Source organism: Dasypus novemcinctus, chromosome 3 (assembly GCF_030445035.2).
Source record: "Dasypus novemcinctus isolate mDasNov1 chromosome 3, mDasNov1.1.hap2, whole genome shotgun sequence".
Taxonomy (NCBI): Eukaryota; Metazoa; Chordata; class Mammalia; order Cingulata; family Dasypodidae; genus Dasypus; species Dasypus novemcinctus.
Genome location: NC_080675.1, coordinates 58998811 through 59026749, shown reverse-complemented (window position 1 = coordinate 59026749; position 27939 = coordinate 58998811). Strand labels below are relative to the sequence as shown.

The 27939-nt window shown below is 33.3% G+C and overlaps 1 protein-coding gene across 2 annotated transcripts in view; it reads left to right on the top strand.

Moving 5' to 3' along the window:
• STYX (serine/threonine/tyrosine interacting protein) overlaps positions 1-26633 on the top strand; it is a 29951-nt gene extending 3318 nt beyond the window's left edge. Inside the window, exons 2-11 of one of the 2 annotated variants that reach the window (XM_004449342.3) lie at positions 4032-4064; positions 5104-5157; positions 9032-9129; positions 14436-14496; positions 14890-14926; positions 15354-15393; positions 15478-15528; positions 17172-17244; positions 20977-21070; positions 23037-26633. In XM_004449342.3, coding sequence (XP_004449399.1) covers positions 4032-4064; positions 5104-5157; positions 9032-9129; positions 14436-14496; positions 14890-14926; positions 15354-15393; positions 15478-15528; positions 17172-17244; positions 20977-21070; positions 23037-23110 — 615 coding nt within the window. In that variant the 3' untranslated portion in view covers positions 23111-26633. Of the gene's footprint in view, positions 1-4031; positions 4065-5103; positions 5158-9031; positions 9130-10458; positions 11983-14435; positions 14497-14889; positions 14927-15353; positions 15394-15477; positions 15529-17171; positions 17245-20976; positions 21071-23036 lie in introns of those variants that run through there. The other variant, XM_058293422.2, reaches the window with a different exon arrangement.
• The last annotated feature ends 1306 nt before the right edge of the window (positions 26634-27939 follow it).

The window sequence follows — 27939 nt, the reverse complement described above, 5'->3', positions numbered from 1 at the left end:
TCACATTTAATTGGTCTGGGATGGAACCTAACTTTTAAAAATGATAATAGTATAAAGCTCACCAGACAATTCTGATGTGCCACTGGGTTTAGGAATCATTGATTCAGCAGTATCTTACTTGAAATTACCTTCTGCCTCCCCATTTTCCACTAATCCTCTCATTTTTATTCCAGTAAAACTCTCATTTTCTCGCTGTTCCTTTGGTTTAAGCAAAGCTTGAGCTAGGTGTGGGAACTAAAGGAAAAGGTCCTATTCTGGAGCAGTCTACTTTTTTGGGATTTCATGAGAAAGTAATACTAATTTTTCTGTTTTGTGAAATGTTTCATCTCATGTGTAGTATTCTGATGATTTTTCCCCGTGCAAACTGCCTTTCCCCACCTCTACCCCATGTAAAATTTGTATTCTCTCTTGCTATTTCTGAAAGTTACATGTTTCAACCCACTGATCCTTCTGATGATAAGAATTAAGTTTTTATTTTATCTAATGTTGATAGCCTGTATCTTAATTAGTGCATTTATTTGCTGATCTTTGAACATTTTTATAAAAAATTTTAATAAGACCCAAATGCAGTTTTATAGATCACATAATTGTGTTTGTATGGAGAGAACCTGAGAGATGTTTTAATATATGGTACCTTCCATATATTCTCTCCCTTATTCTGTCTTAAATTTCTATTAATTGCTCATATTTTCTAACTCTGTTTCTCTATGCTGAATTTCTTCTAAATTTCTTCAGTTCTGTTTCCCATTTCACAGAGTCTGTTTTTCTGTGTCCTGTTTTTTGATTAACTTTTCCAGTGATTTTAAATTTCAGTTATTTTTAGTTTCTACATATTCTGTTTGACTTTTTAAAACAAATCAATTTTATTGATACATATTAAAGCATGAATTCATGCAAAGTGTACAATCATTGGTATTTAGTATAATCACATACTTATGCATTCCATCAATTCAATCATCATTAGAATGTTTTCATTATTACAATAATAGTAATTTTTTTAAAAACCTCATCATCTCTCAATCTTTGTTTCCCCTGCTGTACATATTAATAGCTGCTATTCTCTTTCCTTCTTTCTAGTTTATTTGTATTTATATTTTATAAAAAGTCTTTAGCACATCATAGACTTTGTAACTAGCAGAGCTATTATATAGGTATGATAGTAGTTGAAAGGGAATGTCTATATATATATTACTTGACATATATATTCCTAAAAGGAAAGCTAAAAAATGAAACTTGGGACTGTATAACAGTGAAACCTCATGTGAAATATGAATATGGGTGATATTGCATATCTTTGACTCTTTTAAAAGTAGCTCCTCAATCTCTGATCATACTTCTGATATTCAGTCATTTGTTTAAATGTATGTTTTATATATTTTTCATTGTTAATTGTAATATCTGCAGTCTCGTGGGTGTGATTGCTTTCTGCTTCTCAAGGTGGCTCATTGGAACTGTATATAGGTGAATTATTTCTTATCTAGGTTTAAGGTGTGTTCTTTCAGACAGAAATTGCATTTGCTTCTCCCATGAACCCAGGAGCATTGTTTACCCAGTACCACCAGTGTTTAAATTGTCATGGACTCACATAGATAATTGAATTATAACTCTAAGCTTGAATGAAGGCCACATTAGTACTTTCTACCCAGCCCCAAAGCTAAGAAAGGAAAGAGTCCTCACCTCTATGGAAATGAGGTGTTTTTTGTTTTTCCCCTCCCTATTTTATCTTTCACTGAGGGAGTTACCTTTTGGAGTTCCAGCTTTTTGGTTTTCATCTGACTTTCCATCTTTAGCGGGTCCTAGACTTTATCTTATGTTTCACATGAACAGTTCCATTTAAAATAAGGCCCTCGTGAGGATGTGGAAAACTGGAACTCCCGTGTTTGCTGGTGGGAGTTTAAATTGGTTTTTGAAAACATTTGGTGGTGCCTAGTTTACCAAACATAAACCTACCCTGTGCCCCAGCAATTCCATGTGTATGTCCACCAAGTAAAAGAAATTTCATAACACCTTTATTCATAGAGGCCAAAAACTGAAAGCTATTTAAATCTTCACCAATAGGAGAATGAGTAAATCCTGGACAAGTCATACAATAGTATACTACACAGCAATACATAGGAACAATTTACTGACAGGTACAAGAACATGGTTGAATCTCATTGACGTTAATTAGATTAGCTAGACACAAGATATTACTACTGTAATGTTTATATGACTTTCAAGAACAGGCAAAGCTAATGAATGGTGATAAAAGCCACCACTCTGGAGAACAGAGTATTGACTGGAAAGCGGCATACAGGAACCTTCTGGGATGATGTGATCTTGGTGGGTGGTGTATACACCTGGGTGGTGTATACATTTATGCATACGTTTATATGACTGTATATTTTTATAAAAATTCAATGAGCTTTACATTCAGATTTGGGTACATAATATCTAAAAAAAAAAAGCAAAAAAAACCCCAGAAAAATACAGGGCCATGAGAGATCAGCAGATGTTCTCAGCAGAAACCCTCTGTTTCATTGCTCAAGAACTTTCCCAGGTTTGTGCTTTCTTGCGTTTGTGTGTGCATGTCTATTTCACTCTTTTGTTAGATCTTCCTATGTATTCAAAGAGATTTTATTTGTACTAAAATATATATAACATGAAATTGCTGTTTTAACCACTTTTTTTTTTTTTTTTTGGTTAAAGATTTATTTATTTAATTTCCCCCCCTCCCCTGGTTGTCTGTTCTCTGTGTCTGTTTGCTGCGTCTTGTTTCTTTGTCCGCTTCTGTTGTCGTCAGCAGCACGGGAAGTGTGGGCGGGGCCATTCCTGGGCAGGCTGCACTTTCTTTTCACGCTGGGCGGCTTTCCTCACGGGCGCACTCCTTGCGCGTGGGGCTCCCCTACGTGCGGGACACCCCTGTGTGGCAGGGCACTCCTTGCGCGCATCAGCACTGCGCATGGCCAGCTCCACACGGGTCAAGGAGGCCCGGGGTTTGAACTGCGGACCTCCCATGTGGTAGACGGACGCCCTAACCACTGGGCCAAAGTCCGTTTCCCCTTAACCACTTTTAAGTATATAGTTCATTGGCATTAATGATAATTACAATGTGTACAACCATCAATATCTGTTTCCAAAATTTTTCATCACTGGAACAGAAACTCTGTTAACCAATAACTCCTCATATCCTGTCCCCCCAGCCCCTAGTAACTTCTAGTCTACTTTTTGACCATTAATTTTCATGTTTTAGATATTCCATAAAAGGGGAATCATACAATTTTTATCCTTTTATGTCTGACTTATATCACTTAGCATAATGTTTTCAAAGTTCATCCATGTTGTAGCATGTATCCGAACTTCATTCCCAAGATGGCTCCCTTGTCTGTTTGCTTGTTTTTGCTCATTTTTTTTTGTTGTTGTTGTTCTTTTGTTTATTTCTCTCTTAGGGGGCACCAGGAACCGAACCTGGGATTTCCCATATGGGAGGTGTGCGTTAAACTGCTTGAGCCACATCTGCTTCTTGCTAGTCTATTTTTCCTCGTTGTCTGCTTTTTGAGTTTTGTTTTGCTTTGTTTTTTGCTCGTTGTCTGCTCATTTTTGCTTAATATCTGCTTATTGTTCTGTTTCGTCTTCTGGGAACCAAACCTGGGACCTCCCATGTGGGAGGCGGGCACTCAACAACTTAAGCCATATCTGTTCCTTAATATATATTTTAACTACCATTACTCTTTTTCCATTACAGATGTATAACATTTTTACCTTATGTGTTAAAAATACAGTTCCATGTTTTATACAATCCATTCAAAGTGTATACTTTCTCGGTTTCTTCATAGAATTGTGCTGTCATCACTAATCTTTGTTTCTCGATACTTAAAATTTTGAGGTGTTTTGTGAAACCAACTGTATCTACTGTTTTATAGAAAGTTCTTAATGTATAATGTAATTTTTAAATATCCACACATTTGTATGTCACATCTTTAAGGTTAAACTGATTGACATTTTCACAATGTTATTTACTTTTATTCCTATGTTTTCCTTCCATTTTTAAGGAGTGGACCTATCCTATGAGACGAGAGATGCAGGTATGACAGTTTTGTATTTGTCCAGGCCTACCTGTTTTGTTATCTTTGATATTACTATTAAATAACTTGACCGCATTTTGTAACGGACTTGAGATTTGCTGACTCGTAATCTGTAGGTGTATCACTAATAAATAATATTCACCAATTTAAAGTTTCCTTGGATCTTAAAAAGATGGAAAAATGAATTGTTGCCATTCTTTCTTAGATTATAATCAGGGACATATATTACATGTATGTGCTAAAGGAATCACATGCTTTTTCTTTATCTGAATAATTGGATACTGTATTTGTATTCCTTTTGAAAGTATCCTTATACTTTCATTACTTAGCTTTATATATTAGCTTTAAATGCCACTTGTCTTCTGTATTTCTTTGTTTAGATATTCAGGAGAGTTAACTGCTCATCTTTGTGTCTGATTTCTAGTCAACTTCCATAATTAGGTCTTCTAGAAGAAAGACTTGAAAAGAATTAAAATGATAGCTAATCCCTTTTTTTTAAATTTTTTTTTTATTTTACCATTTACAATCAAATCTATCAGCCTTAGGATCAAGCCATGTCTTCTGTTCCTTGGACTCCCTTGACTTCTAAAAAACTGTTCCTTTCTCTTGTAGTGAAAATTTATTTTAAAAAAAATATGCGAGTACTTATGAGGCATTTTACTTGATGCTATGGAGAATAAAATTAGTAAAACATAATTTCTACCCAGAAGAAGGTGATAGAACTTGGACCTATACCCAAATAATTATGATGTCTTTTAAAACTAAGAAGGGTTACACTATATTAGTACCCAGGGAATGATATATCAAGACTGAGAACTAAATTGTTAAGACTCTGTCAAAAGGTAAAAATTTACTTTTTTAATGTCTCAGTTGATATTTTAAAACACATCTGGATTTGCTCACTGTGGCTACGAAATACTCTTTAATAAACTTTTGAGAAAATTATTGTAACAAATATGAAAACCCTCCACAAATCTAGTTATATGGTACATATAAAGATTTCCTTTACTGACAATATATATCTCAATTTTTTTTCTAGGAAATTTTACCTGGATTGTTTTTAGGCCCATATTCATCTGCTATGAAGAGCAAGGTATGAACTTTAGGTTAGGTTCAGCAAGGGATTTTATTAACCAACATTTCTGGGGTAAGTTTTTTAGTAGAGTTCTGTTTTAGGAAGTCTAAATTGAAAACCACAAATCACACATGAATTCTAATATTTTATTTTTCTCATGAAATCCATGTGTTTGAAAGATTTTTTAATCAAATTTATGTTCTAAAATATTAGACATCTATTAGTAATTAGTAATGGCTAATCATAGCATCTGAACAATGAAATATAATTAAAGCCCAAAATAAGGAAATTTAATAATTTAGTTAAATTTTCCTTATGAAAGGTAAGTGTGTGTGCGTGTTTATGTATGTATTTTAATTGAAAGTGACTAAAATCTTAATTCTGTTTTTGCAGACTTTAGAGTTCTCGGTGCTTCAGGTTGGCAAATATTGCACTGTGTAGATGTCCTTTATGATCAAACTAAATTAATGGGCTTCTCAGTTACACAGCTAAAATGGGTAGAATATCATTTTAATATATGTAGTAATGTTATCCCTTCCCAGAGGATTTAATCCATGCTAATATTTCTTTGCTTATGAAAATGCTACTCATTCTCTTTGAATTAGAAACCCAGTATCAACAAATATTTTCTCCAGTACCTTGGCTATTTAGAAGTCAGTATTCTTAAATCGTGATCTATCTATCTATCTACAGTAACTTTTGTAATAACTGTAGACTCTTAAATATTCATAATATAACTTGATAGGTTTACAAATTTTAGGAGATTGGAAATTTTTAAGAGTTGCTCCTTCTTAAAGTAGAAAGTATTTTGACTACTGAGCTATGACCTTACACAGCTAGGTTGGAAAGGTGGGGAGTTAGTAAAAATATTAGGAAAAGGTAACTATGGATAACTGACACTTAAATGATAAACACAAAAAAAGTTATTGCCCAAATAAAGTAGTATTCACCAAATACTGGACTTAAAGATGGTTTCCAGATGATTTGCTTTTTCTATTCTCACTGCGCTTATTATAGTAATTTTTTTCTTCTGTAATTTTTATTAACAGTAAAGTTATTGTAGCCCTATTGTACTCACTGTTTAAAATATTTCTAGTATCATGATCACCTTACTTCAGTAAGACCCATTTAAATACAGTTGGTTGTTGTTAGCAGGGATCTTTTACTGCAAACATACATTTTGGGTTTTTTGGATTTTTTTTGTTTTAAATATATTTTTAATTTACTTTTAAAAGATACTTAAATTACATAAAATGTTACATAAAAAAATATAAGGGATTCTCATATGCGCCACTCCCCACACCTCCCACTTTTCCCCACATTAACAACTTCTTTCATTAGTGTTGTACATTCATTGCAATTGATGAACACATTTTGGAACACTGCTGCACAGCATGGGTTATGATTTACATTGTAGTTTACACTCTCTCCCACTCATTTTGGTAGGTTATGGCAGGATATATAATGTCCGGTATCTGTCATTGCAATGTCATTTAGGATAATTCCAAGTCCTAAAAATGCCCCCATATTATTATTATAGTATATATCACATTACCTTACAAGTAATTTGTTTGCAAGTCTGTCTTTTTTCACAACCTCTTTTATACCATGATCTTATGAGCCTTAGAAAAAAGACCTTGTTTGTACTATGGCAAAATTTAATATAGCCCACTCTGAATCACCATAGTATAGCCCATATTTCTTTTACTAACTTAACATTATCTTTCTTCAGAAATAGTAATAATAATAATAATAATGGGCATAAAGAAACTTTAGGGAATAAACTCCTTTTCAAAGCCTCATTTTCTTAAGCCTTTCATTACATTCAAGTATAGTTTTAATGAAAGGGACAAGTTTAGGTTCTTTGTAACTAAGCTATTTCTTTTTGTAAGTTTATCTATTGTATTAGATAAAGTCATAATTTGCTTTATATAAAAATCCATTGAAAAGTACAAAATATTCTGTTTGCTATTACCTTTGGGTTCTATTTTGAGTTTGTTTTTTATTTAGTAATATTCTAATTTGCCTTCATGCTTGATAAAACAGGTTTTTATTTATAATTATAGATGTCATCTTTAGTTTCTCACATTAATAAAATAGTTTAAATAAATATATAATAGATAGGTTAAATAGATTTAAACTTGATAGATCAAGTTTAGATGAAAGAATGAACATCAAATTAGTTTATTTTGAAGGGTTGACATAAATGTGAATAAGATATGTTGATGATTAATCCTACCCTAAATACTTATTTGCCTTAAGGATCTCCTTAAGAAATATAAAAATGACTGAATCCTAATCTATGCCAGGCATAGGTTAAATAGATTTAAACTTGATAGATCAAGTTTAAATGAAAGAATGAACATTGAATTAGTTTATTTTGAAGGGTTGACATAAATATGAATAAGATATGTTGATGATTAATTCTACCCTAAATACTTATTTCCCTTAAGGATCTCCTTAAGAAATATAAAAATGACTGAATCCTAATCTATGCCAGACATAGGAAAAGGTGCTGCAGAAATTAACATATAAAACTGTTGAAAACCATAGTAATTTTTCTTTACCATATCTCATGATTTTTTTTTTTTTTTAAACAATCAGTGGCTTTTAGTATGATCACAGTATTGGGCATTCATCACCACAAAAAATTTTAGAAAAATTTCATTACTCCAAAAACTAAAACTCTGCACCCCTTAGCAGTCACCCCTCAATCCCTCTGTCCTTCCCCAGCCCTACATAACCACCAATCTAATTCCATCTTTATAAATTGATTTTTATTTACATTTTATATAAACAGAATCATATAATACTTGCATCTGGTTTCTTTCACTTAGCAATGTTTTTGGTTTTTGGGTTTTTTTTGCCTGTTAGTAACATAATATAACATTAACCTACATAACATTTGCTCAGGTTCAAGGAAAGGCAGATATAAGAAAACTTGCTATAGAAATTAACTTTTAAAACTTTTGAAAAAGATATGTATTTTTCTTTATTACTACTGCTCATGAATTATTAGTATCCTTTTGGGTTATTATTTCTTTTTTTATTGTTATTTTTTGTTTTGAACTACTTAGTGCAGAAATGGGAATTAAATATATAGGATTATAAGCTGGAAGTGTCTTAGAAATACAAGGTCTTTATATCTGATTCCTCTTAACAGCATGATTTGTTCATTCTTTGGAGTTACCATTTTTAACTTTAGAAGAAGTTTGAAACTGAAAGGTTTGATTTGCATCTCTAATTGTATGAATAAATTATTGTTTGTAGTAGAAAAAAGCATACTGGAAGGAGTGGTAGTCTAGAGGTTTGTGCTCTGGTATTGCTATTAAGTAGGTAGTGATGTTGAATTATTTAGTAATTTAACTCTTGTATGTCTTAGTAGTCGCCCTCTAAAGAACAAAGGTTATAGTCCAAGTATATAACTACCATTTTAAAGCTTGGGCTTTTATGACTCCAGTGTTATGCTTTTTACCACTACTAAAAAGCAGGTTTCCCTGCACCTTGATCTTCTATTATAGATACAATTCCCTTGCCTATAGGCATCCACCATTACCTCTTCCTTAGTATCCTTCCGGAGTTATGTGTTATATATACAAGCATAATCTATATATAAACTTTAATTTTATTTTTGTGTTTTACACTGAATTTCCCAAGTAGATTTTCTTTAAGGTCGTGTCTAGATATATATAATACCCTTTTTAACCTTTGGATGATCTTGCTAATTACTTCAGTTATATTTTTATAAAATTAGCTTTAACCAAGCTTAAGGCTCAGATGTGGCTGTACTATTTCTTATGTTGGGTCTTATGTATTTTCAAAGAGCTGTGTTATAGTAAGATATTGTTTACTATTTAAAATTTTTCTCTTCCCTCTCCCTCCCTTTTTATAGCTACCTATACTACAGAAACATGGAATAACCCATATAATATGCATAAGACAAAATATTGAAGCAAACTTCATTAAACCAAACTTTCAGCAATTATTTAGGTAAGAATTTTTGCTATGATTTGTGTTGAGAGCAGCAAAGTAGCTAGTGTTTTTATTTTAAGTTTATACTATCAGACTTTATTCTGTACATATCTGTTTTGTGTAGATGGGGACCACACAATACATGATTTTAAAAATAAATTATGTTAAAAATGTTTAGCTTTTTACAATTCCCCTCTCTATAAACATCCAACATTACCTCTTCCTGAGTATCCTTCCAGAGTTATGTGTTACATATACAAGCATAATCCTATATATAAACTTTCATTTAGTTTTGTGTTTTACACTGAAATTTTTTTTTTACTTTATATTTTATGGAGATTAATTCATCATATCAGTGCATGTAGAGCTGCCTTATTGTTTTTTAGTTACATTGTAATTCATTTTATGGCTCTACTAAAATGTGTTCTATCAGTGTCCTATTGATGAACATTTAGTTCATTTTCAGACTTTTGCATGTATAGCTTATAGTGAATATCCCATTGCATTATATGTGATTCTGTCTCTAGGATAAGTTTATTGACAAGGAATTACTGCATCAAAGAATATGAACATTTTAAAGTATAATCGATTTTATAGGCTGCCATCCAGAGAGTTGTATCAATTTACTTTCCCACTCTCAAGTGTTTTAAGAGTGACTTTTTGTAGTACCTCACCATGCCAGGTTATAAAACATTTTTAACTTTTCCCAGTCTGATGGAGTAAAATTGGTGTCTCATTTATCCTAAAAGAAAAATGATAAATGCTTTTAAATTTTGTTTATTTTCCCTTCATTTATCAAATGAAGAATATATTACACATGATATAAAAGTCAAAGCATACATACAGTACATAATGGAAGTCTCTTTCCTCCTCTAAACCCAGCCACCCTGCTTCTCTCTTGAATGGCAGCTACTATTAATTCTTCCTTGAATATCTCTCTAGGAAGATATATGTTCAATTATTTTTAATATATTAATATTTAATATTAAAATATTCTATATAAAATATTTTATATAGAAAAACATGTATTAAAAGTAATGCTAATTACTTTATAGATTAAATGCAATACCAATCAAAATTCTGATAGCCTACTTTACAGACTTAGAAAAGGCAATTACAAAATTCATTTGGAAGGGAAAGTGCACCCAAATAGCCAAAAGCATTCTAAAAAAAAGAGGGACATGGGAGGTATTCACTGCCTGACTTTGAAACATACTACAAAGCTTCAGTGGTCTAAACAGCTTGGTACTGGCATAAAGATAGACATGTCAATTAGTGGAATAGAATTGAGAATCCAGAAATAAACCCTCACCTATATGATCAACTGGTTTTTGACAAACCTACCAGTTTCTTCAACAAATGGTGCTGGGACAACTGGATATCTATAACCAAAAGAATGAAAGAGGACCCTTGTCTCACTCCCTATACAAGAATCAACGTAAAAGGAATCCAAGACCTACATAAAAAAGCCAGGACCATAAAACTACTAGAAAAAAATTTAAGGAAACATCTTCAAGACCTTGTAGTAGGTGGTGGTTTCTTGGACCTTACACCCAAACACATGCACCAAAAGAAAAATAGGGAAATGGAACCTCCTCAAATTGAACATTTTTGCACTTCACAGGACTTTGTCAAAAGGGTAAAAAGCCAGCCAGTTCAGTGGGAGAAAGTATTTGGAAATCACATATCCGATAAGGGTTTAATATCTAGGATATATACAGAGGTGTTACAACTCAACGATAAAAAGACAACCTGATTAAAAAATGAACAAAAGACTTGAATAGACATTTGTCTAAAGAAGAAATACAAGTGACAAAAAAAAACACACATGAAGAAATGCTCAACATCCATAATGATTTGGCAACTGCAAATCAAAACTGTAATTTGATATCATTTCACACCTATCAGAATGGCCACTATTAAAAAGACAGAGAACTACAAGTGTTTGAGAGAATGTGAAGAGATAGGAACACTTATTCACTGTTGGTGGGAATGCAGAATGGTACAGCCACTGTGAAGGACTGTTTGGCAGTCCCTAAAGAAGTTGAATATAGACTTGCCACATGACCCTGCAATACCCATCCTGGGTATATACCCGGAAGAACTGAGAGCAGTGACATGAACAGACGTCTGCACACTGATGTTTATAGCAGCATTATTCACGATTGCCAAAAGTTGGAAACAACCCAGGTGTCCATCAATCAATGAATGGATAATCACACGATAGAATATTATATAGCTATATGAAGAAATGAAGTCATAAAGCATGTGACAACATGGATGAATATGGATAACATATGTTAAGTGAAGCAGTCCAGCCATAGAAGGATAAATACTGTATGAGTGCATTACTATGGACCAAATATATTGTGTAATATATTGTATGATTTTTTAAAAAATTGTATGTATCCAATACAGTACATTTAATTGGGAAATGTATGTTTTTATTCAGCTGTGTTTTCTTATTTTTTAATACTGCTTATATTTACAATTATTAAATGTACAAAATAAAGTTTAAAAAAATAATGATTGTATTTATTGTTTTGTATTAATGTATGTAACCATGTCATTGTTATAGAATGATCTCCAAGATTGACTACATGAATAAAAAGCCAAGGTTCAGAACTAAGTGTTATACTTACAATATGTTTTAAAATATATATAAATATATATTAGGCATATACTTGTATATACACAGAAAATTTCTGGAGTAATAAACTAGAAATGTCATAGTAGTTGCTTCTGAGAAAGGAAATTTAAAGTCTGGGATGATAGATGGACCAGTTTTTCTTTATATATGCTTTGTTACTTTTAGAATTATTTGACCATGTGCATGTATTTTTCAGTTAATAAAAACTAGTTTTTAAAAAAGTAGTGTCTATAGTGTAATAAAAAATTTATTTTTTAATTGTAAAGGAAATACTTGTTCTCCATGGATATTTTGGGAAATAAAGACACCAAGAAAAATATTTTAAAATCATCCGTAATTCCATAATCCAGAGAAAACACTTCAACATTTGTGTATATCCCCTTTTATAAATCTTTTTGTTGTATATGTATATATGTATATAGACAATAAAGACTTTTGTATACTAAAGAAAATGAGAATGTTGTATTTTAAAATACCACATTCTAGGGAAGCAGATGTGGCTTAACCACTTGGGCACCTGCCTACTACCTGGGAGTTCCTGGGTTGGGTCTTGGTGCTTCCTAAAAGAAGATGAGCAGACACCGCCTCCCAGCATATCAGAGCTAGCTGTTGCCTCCTGACACAACAGAGCTAGATGCCACCCCTGCTGCAACAGCTAGATGCCATCTTCTGATGCAACAGAGCTAGATGCCACCTCCCAACATGACAGAGCTAGACACCACCTCCCAATGCAATAGAGCTAAATATCGCCCCTGCCGTAATGAGCAGCCAGCAGATGCAGCAGCCCTTGGGGAGCAGATGTGACTATGCCTGTTGGGCACTCACCTCTCGTGTGCTGGTCCTGGGTTAGGTTCTTGGTGCCTCCTGGAGAAGGCAAGCAAATGAGCAATGAGTAGACATGAGTGAACCTTCTGGGGGAAGGGGGGGATAAATAAAGTAAATTTTTAAAAAAAAATCTTTAAAAAAGGAATTTTAAAAATACCACATTCTATACATTTCTAATTTGTATAGAATTTCTGTTTTTAGTTATTAATGTTCTGGGTGCAGGTTCTTTATCCTAAAGGAAAGACCCCTTCTCCCTAGACTTAGAATACAGACTTCTTTTGATTGATAGTTCTAGAAGTAGTTCTTGACATTCAAAGTGCCATACCGTAAAATGTTTTGAGTTTGACTCTGATTTAACATCTTCCCTCCTGAAGCAGTATTTTGTATAACATCTAAGTCTACCTAATCACTTTATAATAGTCATTGTTAGAATCCTTGTGTTTATATTGGATGTTCCTCAGATCCTGAGCTTCACTTTTTCTGTGATAAGGGCTGAATTTGTTGAAAGTTATTTTCTAACCACCTAAATGATTATTAAAGAACTGTAATTTTTTAAGCAACATTGACCTTAATTTCATAACTTAGTTAATTTCCTTTACTTATATTAATATAACTAAATCCTCAATAGGTTAGAAATGGAAGTTTTTATTTCAAAAAAAATAAGAAAAAAAGAAATAGAAGTTTCTCACTAAATAAAATAAGCCTAAGTATAAAATTCCAGGACAGGTGGTCTCTTAGCTGCTTTTTCTTTACTGAAGATGAATTCAAACTGAACACATTTGACTAATAGTTCCATTAGACCACTACCTTCTGTTTTTGCTTTTGGTTTTTTAAATATTTGTTTTATTTATTGCCCCCTTCCTCCCCGCCTTGCCACTTGTGCTCGCTATCCACTCTCTGTGTCCATTTGCTATGTGTTCTGTGTCTGCTTGTCTTTTTCATGTCTTTCTCTTTAGGAGGCACTGGGAACTGATCCCAGGACCTTATGAATGGGAGAGAGGCACTCAGTTGCTTGAGTCACTTCACTCCCTGGTTTGTTGTGTTTCTCGTCTTTCCTCTATTGTCTCTTTTTTGTTGCATCAGCTTGCCTTCACCAGGAGGCCCCAGGAACCAAACCCGGGACCTCCCATATGGTAGACGGGAGCCCAATTGCTTGAGCCACATCCTCTTCTCCCTACCTTCTATTTTTATGAGCACTTCCTCTTCCAGTCTTCAGGCTTTCATCTCAATTGTTCTTTGTAGGGTTGTGTGGAGGAGTCACAGGGCCACGTAGAAAAGAATCTAGTTCTAGGGAAGTTGTTAGAAATAGAAGAATAACAGGAAGGATGAAAAAGACTATCTTTTTATATTTTCTGAGTCTTCCTGTTAGTGGTTTTTCTTAGTTTAAGAAATGGATTTTTATGGCTCACTGGGTGGAATGTGGGAGAGTGAGGGCTATGATGTGGATCATTGACCATGAGGTGCAGTGGTGCTCAGAGATGTAGTCACCAAATGAAATAAATGCCTCATGATGATGGAGGAGATTGTTGTTATGGGGGGAGGAGTAGGGGGAAGGGGGTGGGGGTTATATGGGGACCTCATATTTTTTTAATGTAATATTAAAAAAAGACCAAAAAATGGATTTTTAAAAATATTAAAATATCAGAGAAATGTTAACATGTTATTTAAGGCTTTAAATGCTGTGTCTTCAAACAACCTAAAATCCATGACCCAGCTTTTTAAAATATGAGACTTTGAAAGTTGTTTTGCATTTTTTTCACAGTTGCCAAAAAATTTTCAGTTACATTTTTTATATATAAATAGAGTGTTGTTTCAAATTGTACTAACCACAAAAATACTCTATTTTCAGATATTTAGTCTTGGATATTGCAGATAATCCAGTTGAAAATATAATACGTTTTTTTCCAATGGTCAGTATCAGTATTTTAATATTTAAATTTATGATTTGATACCTTAATTGTGGTTCTAATTGCCCATTCTTTGGTTTGTTTTGATTGAAATTGTGGGATTATTTTTAAAGAAAATGAATTATTTGTCAAAACTTTTTTGTAATCTCAGTATATGAGAAATCACATTTTGAATTTATTAAATTCAAATTCATATTAAACTTTAGCTCCTGTATGATATTTTAAAATTATGTGAGTTATATTTGTAGTACTTTGGAACTTCTTGAATAAAGATAATTTTCATTCATATAAATTAGAAAATTTACTAATCTTCAATGTATTTTGTTTCACAGTTTATATTTTATGCTTAATGTTGATCCACATGTTTTATTATAAGCCATTGTCTTTTGCCTTCAGACTAAAGAATTTATTGATGGGAGCTTTCAAACTGGAGGTAAATAATATTTCCTTTATTTAGCTATGCTTATTTTCAGGAGATTATTTATTTGTTATCATTATTTTCTTAGTTTGTATTTGCCTAAAATGGAGAATATGGCTATTGTAATGATGTGTAATAGAATATCCCCAAATTTGTATTTTCCCAACTATTTGTTTCATTTGGGTAGGCTTTCTTAAATATCTCTAGACAACTGTTTTCATATGCTCTTTAAGTCTCTTGCATATTCAGCTTTAAATCTTCAGCCATAGAGTCTGTTGTAAATCTCTACACAGTTAATGTAAATAAATTAAGTGGTGTATATATGATATTAAATCTTTATGAAAAGATTTATTTTACTGTGATGTAATATATGGTTTTAATATATTTTAGCTGCTGTTATTCAGGCGTTTTTCTATCAAAATGACTATTTCTCACTTTTCAGGAAAAGTTCTTGTCCATGGAAATGCAGGGATCTCCAGGAGGTATGAAGTTAGACTTTTCCCCCTATCTTTTAACTAATGGTGTTTGTTTTCTATTTGTCTAAAACAATTTTTCCCTTTCTTCAGTGCTGCCTTTGTTATTGCGTACATTATGGAAACTTTCGGAATGAAGTACAGGTAAGAAAGTACTCTGAAACATAGACACAATTTGGATCCTCATTAAAATGAAGCTTAATAGAGATGGTTTGGGAATTTCAAATTAATATTCCCCTGACTATGTCATCCAGTTATATTTGATTAGATAGGCCCTTATATGCATCCCATGGCTAGTCTCTTAATCTCTATAGCATATCTTCCTTGTATAAATTTGTGTAGTCTAATATTTTTATGGGGCTAGTGCTACTGTCATTATTTTTAAAAGCCAAGGCAGTATGCTAGATGGAATAACCCATGGAAAACTACTTACTTAAAATTAGGGAATTGGTTAGTCTGAGTTTAAAAATTCCTGAACATAAAAGTTAGTTGCTTGCCTTATTTTTAAAAGGCTAATTTTTTTTTTTTTTTCCAGCATTTGGCTAGATGAAAATTTATCTGGGATTTATTTGGAGCTTCTGTTCATACTTCAGTGTAGTCTAGTCTTTCATATCTAAAATCTTATTTTCCAAGCATACTACATAATTTTTTTGGAGGTAAGAGAGTGCTCGTGTGCTTCTTACCTCCAAACAAAAAAGAAACCTAGGGAAGCGGACTTGGCCCAATGGATAGGGTGTCCGCCTACCACATGGGAGGTCTGCGGTTCAAACCCTGGGCCTCCTTGACCTGTGCAGAGCTGGCCAATGCGCAGTGCTGATGCGCGCAAGGAGTGCCCTGCCACACAGGGGTGTCCCCCATGTAGGGGAGCCCCACGCACAAGGAGTGAGCCCCATAAGGAGAGCTGCCCAGTGCAAAAGAAAGTGCAGCCTGCCTAAGGATGGCGCCAACCACGCGGAGAGCTGACACAACAAGATGACGCAACAAAAAGAGACACAGATTCCCGTGCCACTGACAACAACAGAAGCGACAAAGAAACAAGACACAGCAAATAGAACAGACAACTGGGGTGTGGGGGGGGGGAGAGAAATAAATAAATGTATCTTTAAAAAAAAAAAAAAAGAAACCTAATCAGTGTACAGTTGTTACTTTTTCTTTTCTCCCTTTTAATCACCATTCTAATGTCCCTAAATCCAAGCTCTATTAATGTCCCCCTTGGAGAGTTCCAGTAGTATCTATAGGGGACACATCTAATCTTTTTCCAGTCTATTCTGTTCTCTGCATTCCACAATATAGTTGGAGTGATCTTTTCAAAATATAAATCTCATAGAATCACCTTACCCCAAAAAGCTCTCAAGGATTTCTGATCCTTAATAGTTCTGAACATGGCTAATGAACCTTTACATGATATGACCCCTATCAATCTCCCCATCATTCCTTTCATTGCACCCACATGTCTGACACATAGTAGACATGCACATGCTCGTTTAGTTTACTTGGTATCCTTATGTTTAAATGATAGTGGTAAAGTTTGCTTAAAAATAGCAGCTCTTAAAGGAATATTATTTGAATACAAATGATTTGTTTATTTAATTGAACCAGTTAACCTATGATAGTATTTTGAGTATGTACTTACATGATACTTACACTTATCTCCCATTCTCATACTAGCCCTCCAACATAGGTATTATTATAATTCCCATCTTATAGATGAGAAAAATAAAGCTTAGAGCAATTTTAATTAATGAAATAATTTTAACATCATGTCCTTAATTTTCTTTTTCTGTCAGAGATGCTTTTGCTTATGTTCAAGAAAGAAGATTTTGTATTAATCCTAATGCTGGATTTGTCCATCAACTTCAGGTGATTTCTCCTTTTCCTCGTTAAGACAATCAGAAAGTAGAATAGTTAAAAATCTTAATACCCATATAAACTCAATATAGAACTTACTTTCTAAATGCTTAAAATTGCTATGGTTCTATGTATACTACATATAGCAAGTTTTCCTATTCTGTATGCTTTATCTTTTCCATGTTGATTCAAGTTTCATTGATGCTGGGCAGATGCAATAAAAAAACATAAACCTTGGTTATCTGCTTAGGTGGGTTTATTCAATTTTTTCTAAGAGAAATCAGGTTAAAGAATGTGCTCTGGGTAATTCCATGCAATTATACAGGAATAAATCTTACATTGAGATACCAAGAGCAAACAAAGAAAATTATTGCTTTGTTACCAGACTTTAAAATAGAGGACATTTTTATTTCATTAAAAAATGAAACACAATGGTATCTGTCTTCAGCCTAAAAGTTTTGTTTTATTCCTTCTTTGAAATAATTTTGTAGAATACAAAACCAACTAACTTTGATTTGTAAATTTCTTTGGCTTTTACTGTGTGGTGTGAAAACATTCTTTTTAAACTAATTATTATATTTAAAAGAGTAGTAATACATTCACGGTTTAAAAAATTAAAATTCAGCTGTGTCTAAATACACCAATAGAAATGAAGTCTCAGTTGTATGTCTTGAAGATCTTTCTATAACATCATGCATAGCTCTGTCTCTTTTAAATATGGCCAGTCCCTTATTGATAGACATTTAGGTTGTTTCTAGTCTTTCCTGATTACAAATAAAATTGCACAGAATATCCTGGTATGTACATCTTTTGTACATGGGTAACTATACCTGTAAGATAATTTATGGAAGTAAAAATGCAGGGTCAGAGGACAATCTGCCATCTTTTATTTGAGATTGGACCTCTTTTCCCGTGTCTGAATCATTTGTTTTGTTTTTTGTTTTTGTTTTTGATTTTGAGGTATTGGGCCCAGGGATTGAACCTGGGAACTTGTATGTCAGAAGGCAGTGCCCAACCACAGAGCTACATTGGCTCCCCTGAGTTGTTTTTTCCCTTTGTTTACTTGTTTTTTGCTTGTTTTTTTTTTATAAGGCACCAGGAACCAAACCTGGGACCTCCCATGTGGGAAGCAAGCGCTCAACTGCTTGAGCCACAGCAGTTCCCTGAATCATTTGTATTTTTCTAAGAACTGATTGTTGGTATTTTTTGTCCATTTTTCTATCACGTTGTTGCCCTTTTCTCACTGATTTCTAAGAGTGCTTTGTGTGTTAAAGGAATCTTTCTTTGCCCCACTGATTTGAAATGCCACTTTTATTATATACCAAATTCTGATGTAGAAACAATTTATGGTATGGCTTAAGATCCCCCTCATTGATATTCTTTTCTAGAGTTTTCCTGGAAAGTTCTTATGTTTGTTTTTTGGTCTTACTGGAGTCCTACCGACATTTTAATAATATATCTTTACATTCCTACCTCAGAAAAAATTGACATGTTTAAATTTTGAGTCTTCCTATTTAAGAATAGGTTCCATTTACTTAAGTCAACTGTTGTGTCCTTTATCATTTTCATGTTTTCTTTGTGTGGAACATATGCATTTCATATGAAATATATTCCTAGCCATTTTTTCTTTTGTTCCTATTATAAATGAGGTGTATTTTTCTTCCTCTATGTTTTCTAATTGGGTATTTTTATATTAGAAGGCTATTGATTTTTCTGTTTTAATTTTGCAGTAAGGACTCTAGTGATAGGATTAAAACTTACCCTGATTGGGGAAGGCCTGGGATGGGCCTTGTCCATCATCATCCTTTTGTTACTGGTCTTCGGTGAGTCCAGTAAACTGCAACTCTTCTGAGATTCATGGCCTAACCAACAAATGAACAGAACAAAGATTTAAGTCTCTGGGACATATATTTAACAAGTATGATGCTAATTATAGGTTCAAATAAAAGGGGCAGAAGAGCCATGTGCAGGGAAATTTTAAATGAGTCTAACTCTTTACATTGGTTAGCATATATTCCAAATTAAGACCCTTTGACAGGAATTCAGGAAGAAAATACTTGGAGAGAGCTATCCATTGTATTGAAGTCTGATAATAGGTTAAATAAAATAAGTACTGAGAATTGGCCTTAGATTAAGGACATGAGGTCTTTGGTTTCCTTGATGGAGAGGAGGAGGATAAGCAAAATTGTAGAGTTCAAGGGAAAATGGGAAGAGAGGAATTTGAGCAGGTAGAATAGATAATACTAGGCATTTTGCATTTAAGGCGAAAACAGAAGTGAAACAGTAGCCTGGGGGAGAAATAGGATTAAGAAAGGTTTTTTGGTTTGTTTTCTTAAGATGGAAAGTATAACATTTGTATGCTGATTGGAACAATCCAGGAGAAAGGGGATATATTGATCTTGCCCTGTGAATTGCATAGTAGTCTCTTCACCTCTTGGTTGACTCTTAACTGTGTTTATTTTTTCTTTTTCTCTCCTCCATTTCTTTGTTGAGCTCTGATAGTTAATATGTCATCTTCTTCTATTTTCACATTTCTTCCATGATCCTTCTCTTGTTTTTTTCATTAATTTATTTTTTCTTCCATGAGTCCTTTTATCTCCTCTGCTTTTAGTGGAGAATTGTCATTTTCACCTGCTTCTCCATGTAATTTTCATGGTGTATTCTTTATATGCCTTTGTATTATAATATTGTTTTCCTTTTTTTTTCTTCCAACATCTTTCCATAAGATCTATGCTGGTTCCTTTTTGATAATTGTTCATCTTTAAATTGGCATCTTATTTCTTAGGCAAAAAAATGGCTTCAGTTTTCCTAGCTGTCTTGAAAGACTTCTCACCACCACTTTTCCCTGGTGTATGACTCAACTTAAGTAGTAGGAAACAAATCCTCATATGTCACAGATTTATTTTATTTAGGTTACTAAACAATGGGTGGACCTTAGAAGCATCTGTGAGGACCTCATCCATACCAATTGAATCCGAATCACTGGGTGGTGGTATTTGGGCAAATATATATATATATACACACACACACACACACACACACGTATGTTTTTTTTCCTTTCGAAAGAAGCTTTCGCTTATTTAAATGTTACATTAAAAATATAGGGGATTAAATATATTTTTAAAATCTCCTCAGGTAATTCTTAATTATATCCAGTGTTGAGAATTACTAGTTTAGCCTTTATTTTCAGCTGACTAGGATCAAGAGATGCTTGGGTACATAAAACCATTTCTAAACCTTATTGTATTTATAGCCCACTTCTTGCAAAAGTAACAGATATATGAGTCTTCATATTTTCCTTACTACACCCTGCTTCCTCCCATAGTCTACTCATACTTACTAACTCTGCCATGCTACACAAAGGCTTCTTGGTTTAATCCTTTGATTTGCCACCTTCATTTTATTCTTAATGAAGTGTAATCTCATTTTACTCTTATAATCATTGCCAGTTAAGGTTTTTTTGTTGTTGTATTGGTTGTGTTCGCACATGCAATAAAAGATCATATAGCTAACTCACCAGGGCCAGAGAACACATAACTAACTTGGCATTTCAGTGAGTGATACCCTAGTGCAAGGTATTGGTCTAATTTTATTTATAGCCTTCCGTACTTGTGAAATAATGAGACAATATGGCAAAGTATTTTTCAGTGTAAACTAAGAATATCAGTGTTACACAAACTAATCGCTGCTTTGGATCTCCAAAAATTTAAATGTGTATTGGAAGTTAATTAAAATATTTTGTAGGAATATGAAGCCATCTACCTAGCAAAATTAACAATACAAATGATGTCACCAGTTCAGATAGAAAGATCATTATCTGTCCATTCTGGTACCACAGGTAAGGATTTTTTACTTTTTGGAGAAAGTTGGGGGAGAAAGATGATGGCATGAAATGTGGGAAAAGAAGCATCTTTTGTTTGCTACAAATTATATTGAACAATTTAAAATTAATTATTTAGAAAATTTGGGGTGAACTTCAATTAAAACAATTTCAACAGAACTAATTTTGTAGTGAATAAATATTTCTTTTTTTTTTTAAAGATTTATTTCTCTCCCCACTCCCCACCCCGGTTGTCTGTTCTCTGTGTCTATTTGCTGTGCCTTCTTCTTTGTCCGCTTCTGTTGTCGTCAGCAGCACGGGAAGTGTGGGCAGCGCCATTCCTGGGCAGGCTGCACTTTCTTTTCACGCTGGGCGACTCTTCTTACGGGGTGCACTCCTTGTGCATGGGGCTCCCCTATGCAGGGGACACCCCTGCGTGGCATGGCACTCCTTGCGCGTTATCAGCACTGCGCATGGGCCAGCTCCACATGGGTCAGGGTGGCCCGGGGTTTGAACCGCGGACCTCCCATGTGGTAGACAGACGTCCTAACCACTGGGCTAAGTCCGCTTCCCTAAATATTTCTTATATTGAGTTTCTACTGTGTGTACCCACTGTGGCTTGTTCATTATAATATGCAGCTTGGAAGACCAAATTTCTTCTAGTTGGATTCTCTTAAGCAGTGTAACTGTGTTACAAAGATGAATATAATAAGTCTGGAGAAAGGGTCCTAACAAACTTAAGTGATATTTTTTAAAAAGGAGGGTTAATAAATAAAATCATGTTTAAAATTAAGTAGGGTGATTACCCTGACCTACCTCAGTTTTTATTTTGCTGTCAAAATTCCAATCCTTTATCCCTTCCTATTTCATTAGCACCCTCCACCTTTTCAAAGTTAGTGATCCAAGCGTGCTCTCAAAACCTTTTAATTTCTACCTTCCTTCTCCAACACCTTTCTGTCTTTGTTTATTCCCTTTCTTTTTACACTGCTAGAACACTCATGGCATTCATTTACTCATGACCTTTCTCCCCCACATTTCATTTCAGTCTTATTTCAACCAGACAGCCTCATGAGTAGGAAGAACAGTTGCCTAGCTTATAGTGTTGGAGCTGGAAATTGAGAGCAGTTGATCTGACCTGCAAATGTAGCCTGTGGTGATAATGCTGCATATCCATCCTTAAGGCCCAACTTCTCTAGTTATCATTAACTCTTTCTTTCCTTTGATACCTCTGTCTATTCACTTTCCAAATCCTATAGGAACTGTTTCCTCATTACTTAAAAAAAAATTTCCCTTAATATATAATTTTGTTTCTATTAACCTGAATGTCAGTCTATTTCAGGTTTATATTGGCCTTTTACCTAAACTCTTGTTATTCAGTCAATTCTGTGCATTGTATCCAGGCCTATTTTCATGAAAAATAGTTCTAATAATATTTTCCCTGTTGACTTCATTCCTACAGAAGAACATGTAGGGTACTCTGGGTAGGAATTAATGTCTCCCATATCTTTCTATTTCTGTTTTTCTGTATTTCCTTTTATATAGTTCTCTTCTTCCAACTCTCTCCTCTTCCAACTCCTAGTCATTTAGAATGCCCATAAAATCCTACAACTATAAAATTAATTGCTTAAATTTTATTTCCTAAGTCATGTTCATGCCTAAAAAACATGAACTTGGTAACCAAACATTTATGTATCATCTTTTTTAAAAAATTCTGTTTTCAAACTGTTACTATAAAAAAATTAATATATGCAATACTTAAAATAGGTTTATTCTCAGCAATAAAAATGTACCCTGTCATGAAGGTATAAAGTTATTTAGGTATTTTATAACAAAAGAATTTACTAAAGTTTTCTAAAAATTCAGTCATGGAATTTCCATAGTGTGTGTATGCATGGTAACACTTCATGAAAATCAGTATTTTATTAGCTGTGATGTTTTAACACATTTAAGTTCCCATTTTATGTTATGATATGATAACTTTTAGGCAGTTTGAAGAGAACACATGAAGAAGATGATGATTTTGGAAACATGCAAGTGGCAACTGCACAGAATGGCTGACTCGAGCAACATTATAGAAGATGTGAATTTCTATTGGAATGGAGAAAATACAAGAGAATAATCTAAAATGGTAAAAACACAAGTAGTTTCTTTTCAATTATATGTTGCTTCTAAACATGTTTTTTCAACTTGTTGAGCAACATTTTAAGAAGATGTTGGACTTCTGCAATAGATGGCACTGGTGGTTTTGCTTTTTTTTGTTTCTTTTACACTTGACAGTTTTATTATAAACCAAGAATTTTGGATTTGCAAAGAGGTATTATTGCAATAATGCACTTTTCATACTTGAAATTTATTTGTATGATACAAAGTTATTACTTTAAACAAAATGCAAGTTAGGGGGGATTTGTTTATAAAATCTGGGTAATTTATAACAATTTACTGAAATTTGCTAAAAACTCATTTTGTGTTATGTATATTGCATTTTAAAAATAACTTTACAGTTCAGTTTTATGATGGAGCCTCTTACAGAAACATTAAAAAAATGCAGAAATCTGCCACATTTCTCTTTTTTGGTATAACTCAGTACCTTAAATGTCCTTTTATTTTTCTAAGGTCTTCTTGATCCTTCACTAATATTCTTTAAATCATGTCATTAGCCATCTTACCTTACAACATGATCCAGTTAATGCTTCCTTTTCCTTTTACCTTCCTAATTTCTTTATTCTATTAAAAGTTTTTTTAAATAAACAAAGGAAGGTGTTTTACTGAATGTTACCAGATTATCTCCCCCCACCAAAAAAAAATAGAAGTTTCAAGTGACTTTTCTTTTTGCATTACTTTTTATTTTTATCTGTTCTTTTGAGAACCTGTTTCATTTTTGTTTTTACTTGGTTCAGAATGGTTCTGAATAGAATATAATATACTAATATAGCATTATTGATTTTTTTTCCTAAATAAAACCCAAAAAGAAAAGTGCCTTGCATCATTTAAGGAATAAGAAGATAAATCCTTATGACCTCCAAATTAGTATACAGAACAGTGGAAAAATAAGACTTGTTTTTCTATAATTTCATTGTGTTTTAAACTGTAAGTTAGTTTAAAAGAAAATATTAAGGTTTGAAGAGGCCTCAGTAAATTATTTGGAATATGTAATATTTACTCCTGTTCATTTTATGTTGTCTTAATGATTCTGTGAGATTGTTGTGGCCTAGACAGAAGCTTTTCTCTGAAGATGCATTTACTGGGTGAAGTGATTTGTAGGAGTCCTTATTGAAGTTCTTTAAATTGAGTTAATCCGAATTTCCCCCATAATTTGCATTAGCAAAGTCACTTTGTGGATCCTTGTTTCTCCATATTTTTATTTATATGTATAAAAATTGTTCTAAGAAAAACATTTGCTATTTTAAGTATGTGATGTGTGAGGGAGGAGAGGAGTGTTCTTAACTTTTTATAGTTGACGTCTTTAGGGTAGCACAAACAAAACTGCTTTGTATTTCACTTTTTTCAGTCCTCTCTTGAGGTGCTTTACTGATGGGAATGATTTCTATACATTCCCATGGTACCAAGAGGTACTATGCAAAGTAACCTATTACACCATGTTACTTGCTTTGCTTTCCTATGATGTAACAATACAGTAAAAGCTATTTTATCTTGCATAGTAAGAGTTAATTCCTGTTGACCCAGGTGATATTCCTGTTCTGATTTCCTTTCCCTTTCCACATTTTACTCCTGAAAACAGTTTAGTGTTAATCCCATTGTGGTCAAGCATTCTGATGTATGGTTAGGTCATTTGATGTAGTGGTCTAGTGGAGTCAAGATTTGCACTGGGTGTTCAGAGATTCCAGTTAACAAAGTGCCAGATAAACAGTTAAGCTCTGTATATATATATATCACTTATTGGATAGGTCAACAAAGAATTCTCTTGCAATTTAATAATCTGTGATGTTTCATTCTACAGAGAATATTCATAATTGTAAATTAAGTTTTAAAAATGAAGCAATAAAATTTTCTTATTAGCTTCTTAAATACACACATTCTGTCTAGTAGCATGGCCAAATATACAGAGTTGGTTACTGATATTAACTTAAAACTGGTAATTTTCCACTTTTTCTAACGACGATAATTTTTATGCTGTCACTAAAGTGCCTGCCCAGCACTGTATAATGAAGACAGTCTCTCATAGACATTAGAAAAAGGACTGCCATCATCTTGGGTGCAATAATAATAATGTGAACAAAACATGGAGTTTATTTTTTCTTTAATAAGAATGTTGTAAGTTTGTTTTTTCTTGTATCCGCTTCCACCTAATATTCAGCTAGTTCTCTTGGTAGCTTATCCTCTTCTAACTTTGGTTCAATATTTGTGATTTCTTTATTTGCACTGATATTTTATGATAGTTACAAAGATAAAAATTTAACCAATCATGATTCATTATCTAAAGTATTTGAGTAATGTATGTATGACAGAGCACCCAACCTTAAAATTAAATATGTAATCTGGGCACATAACTTAAAATGAAATTGTTGCAAAACATAGGAAAACTACATTATTAAAGTGTATTTTTGAAAGTATGTAATAATTCACATAAAATAGTCACATTGAAAGTAATTGACCTTTTACTTTCAGTCCATTGGTTTGTGTTAATTTCTTATCTATGAGATGTTTAAACGGCAGTTACCTTTATTTATTGGTATCTATTCTGCTGGAAATGTTAAGCAGTGATAACTTTTGCTATACCAACTTTGAACCACTTAACGTTTTGAACTGAATATTAGTTGGAGTGGGGTGTCTGTGCTTTATTTGAGTTCAGAAGTAATGTCAAAAAATGTTAAGCATGTCCTTTTAAAGAAAATATAAGATTTCTAATTGTCTTATTACCATGGTAATTCAAGTAAATTAGAAGTATTTTACTGCAGTCTTGAATTATAAAGTTGGGATGTACATACCAGGATCTCAACTTGATGTAAAGTAAATGAGCAGTTACTTGGCAGACTTTTTCTTTATTAACTGGTTTATGCATAATTCCATAACGAAATTAGCTCCACTTCAATATTTATTTTATATTTGTACATTCAACAGTGCTCAAATTAGGAAATGATAGGAAATATCTGAGAATTACTATATAAGATTTTATTTTTTTTATTGATTAGAAAAAAGTTTGTAGGCTCTCTGAATGCTGGATTTTTTTGTCTTACCCATCCATGGCAGCTAAAAAGAAAAAAAAAAGAAAGAAAACCACTTAAAATATTCAGGTTTACATATTAGCTTCCTCTCAAAGAGAGTTTCATACCTCACAGTTCAAAGTGTATTCTATAGATCAGTAACATACTGACATGTAATTGCAATTTACTATGCAGCAAAAATGATTCAAGAAGAAAAATAACTTAACAGTGTCTATTTACCTTTGTATAGGCAATTGCTTAATTTACTCTTTTAACAAACATTTGTACTTGGATAAAATGCTTCTGTGTGTATAGGAATGTCACAGTGCAAGATGCTGCTAGCTCAGGCACAAAGTATTAAAATTATTTTGTGATGATTGGTGGTTGTATTAAACTATTGTGCCATTATACCTCAAAAAGATTGAAAAATTCATTTATACTGCTTATGACTCAGAACTTCTTTACTTAGATTGTTAACTTCTGGGTAAAAGTAATCCAGTTTTACTCCTACAGATTGAGAAGAATGAATGAACTTTGGATATTGAGACCAACTAGAGTGCACTACAAAAAATTGTGGTCATACATACAAAAATTACGGTTAGTGGTCCAGGCAAGGCCAATGTTCCAGCTTAAGTATTTTTTTTTAAAGATTAGTTGTGCATATTTGGGGTTGGAAGTAAGAAAATCATGATCAAAGAAAAACAGATCATGATTTAACCCCTTAAAAAAATAGTCACTGCTTTTATAACACCCTCTACTACCTCTTTTAGTACCCATCAAATCTATGATGTCATTACAGCTACACCATTATTTTAGATTATCACTAAAAGGCAAACTTTTGCTGTGTAATTTATGATAAGTCATTAATGATGACACTTACCAACATTTCAGAGATGTTAATGTGTTAAAAATTGCATCATGGGAGCAGAGGTGGTTCAAGCCATTGGGCGTCTCCCTCCCACATGGGGAGGTCCTGGGTTTGGTTCTTGGTACCTCCTAAAAAAGACAATGAGCGCACAACGAACAGATACAGAGAGCAGACAGCAAGTGCAAAACAACAAGGTGGGAGAAGGGATAAATAAAATAAACCTTTCTTAAAAAGACATCTTAAAGTCAATGAAATATAAGTATACAAAATATATAGAGAGAACATGGTAAAAATCACAACTACCCTTCATTAATTATACTTTTTCAAAGCAAACAGTGCGTAAATGTTTCATACATTATAAAATGTTTCATACAGCTTCTTTTTTCCTAATCAAGTTTATTAGCAACATCGCTTAGACAATTATAAACATGCTCTTGTTAACTAAAGCTAAATGCAAGGCACCATATCCCTCTGTGAAAAAACTTTTTTTTTCCATTTATTTTTTTTATTGTCCTTTTTTTTTTAAGATAGATACATCACACAAAACCTTATGTTAAAAAACGTAGGAGCTTCCCATATACCCCACTCCCTGCCCCCACTTCCCCCTCCTCCCACATCAGCATACCCTTTCCTCAGTAAGGCCCTTTCATTGTATTTGGTGAATACACCCTGGAGCACTGCCACACTGCATGGACCATAGTTTACATTGTAGTTCACATTCTCCCCCAGTCCATCCAGTGGATTATGGCAGGATATAATGTCCTTCTGTCCCTGCAATATCTTACAGGACAACTCCGAAAATGCCCATATCATACCTCTTCCTCTCTCTCCCTGCCCTCAGCAACCCCTATGGCCAC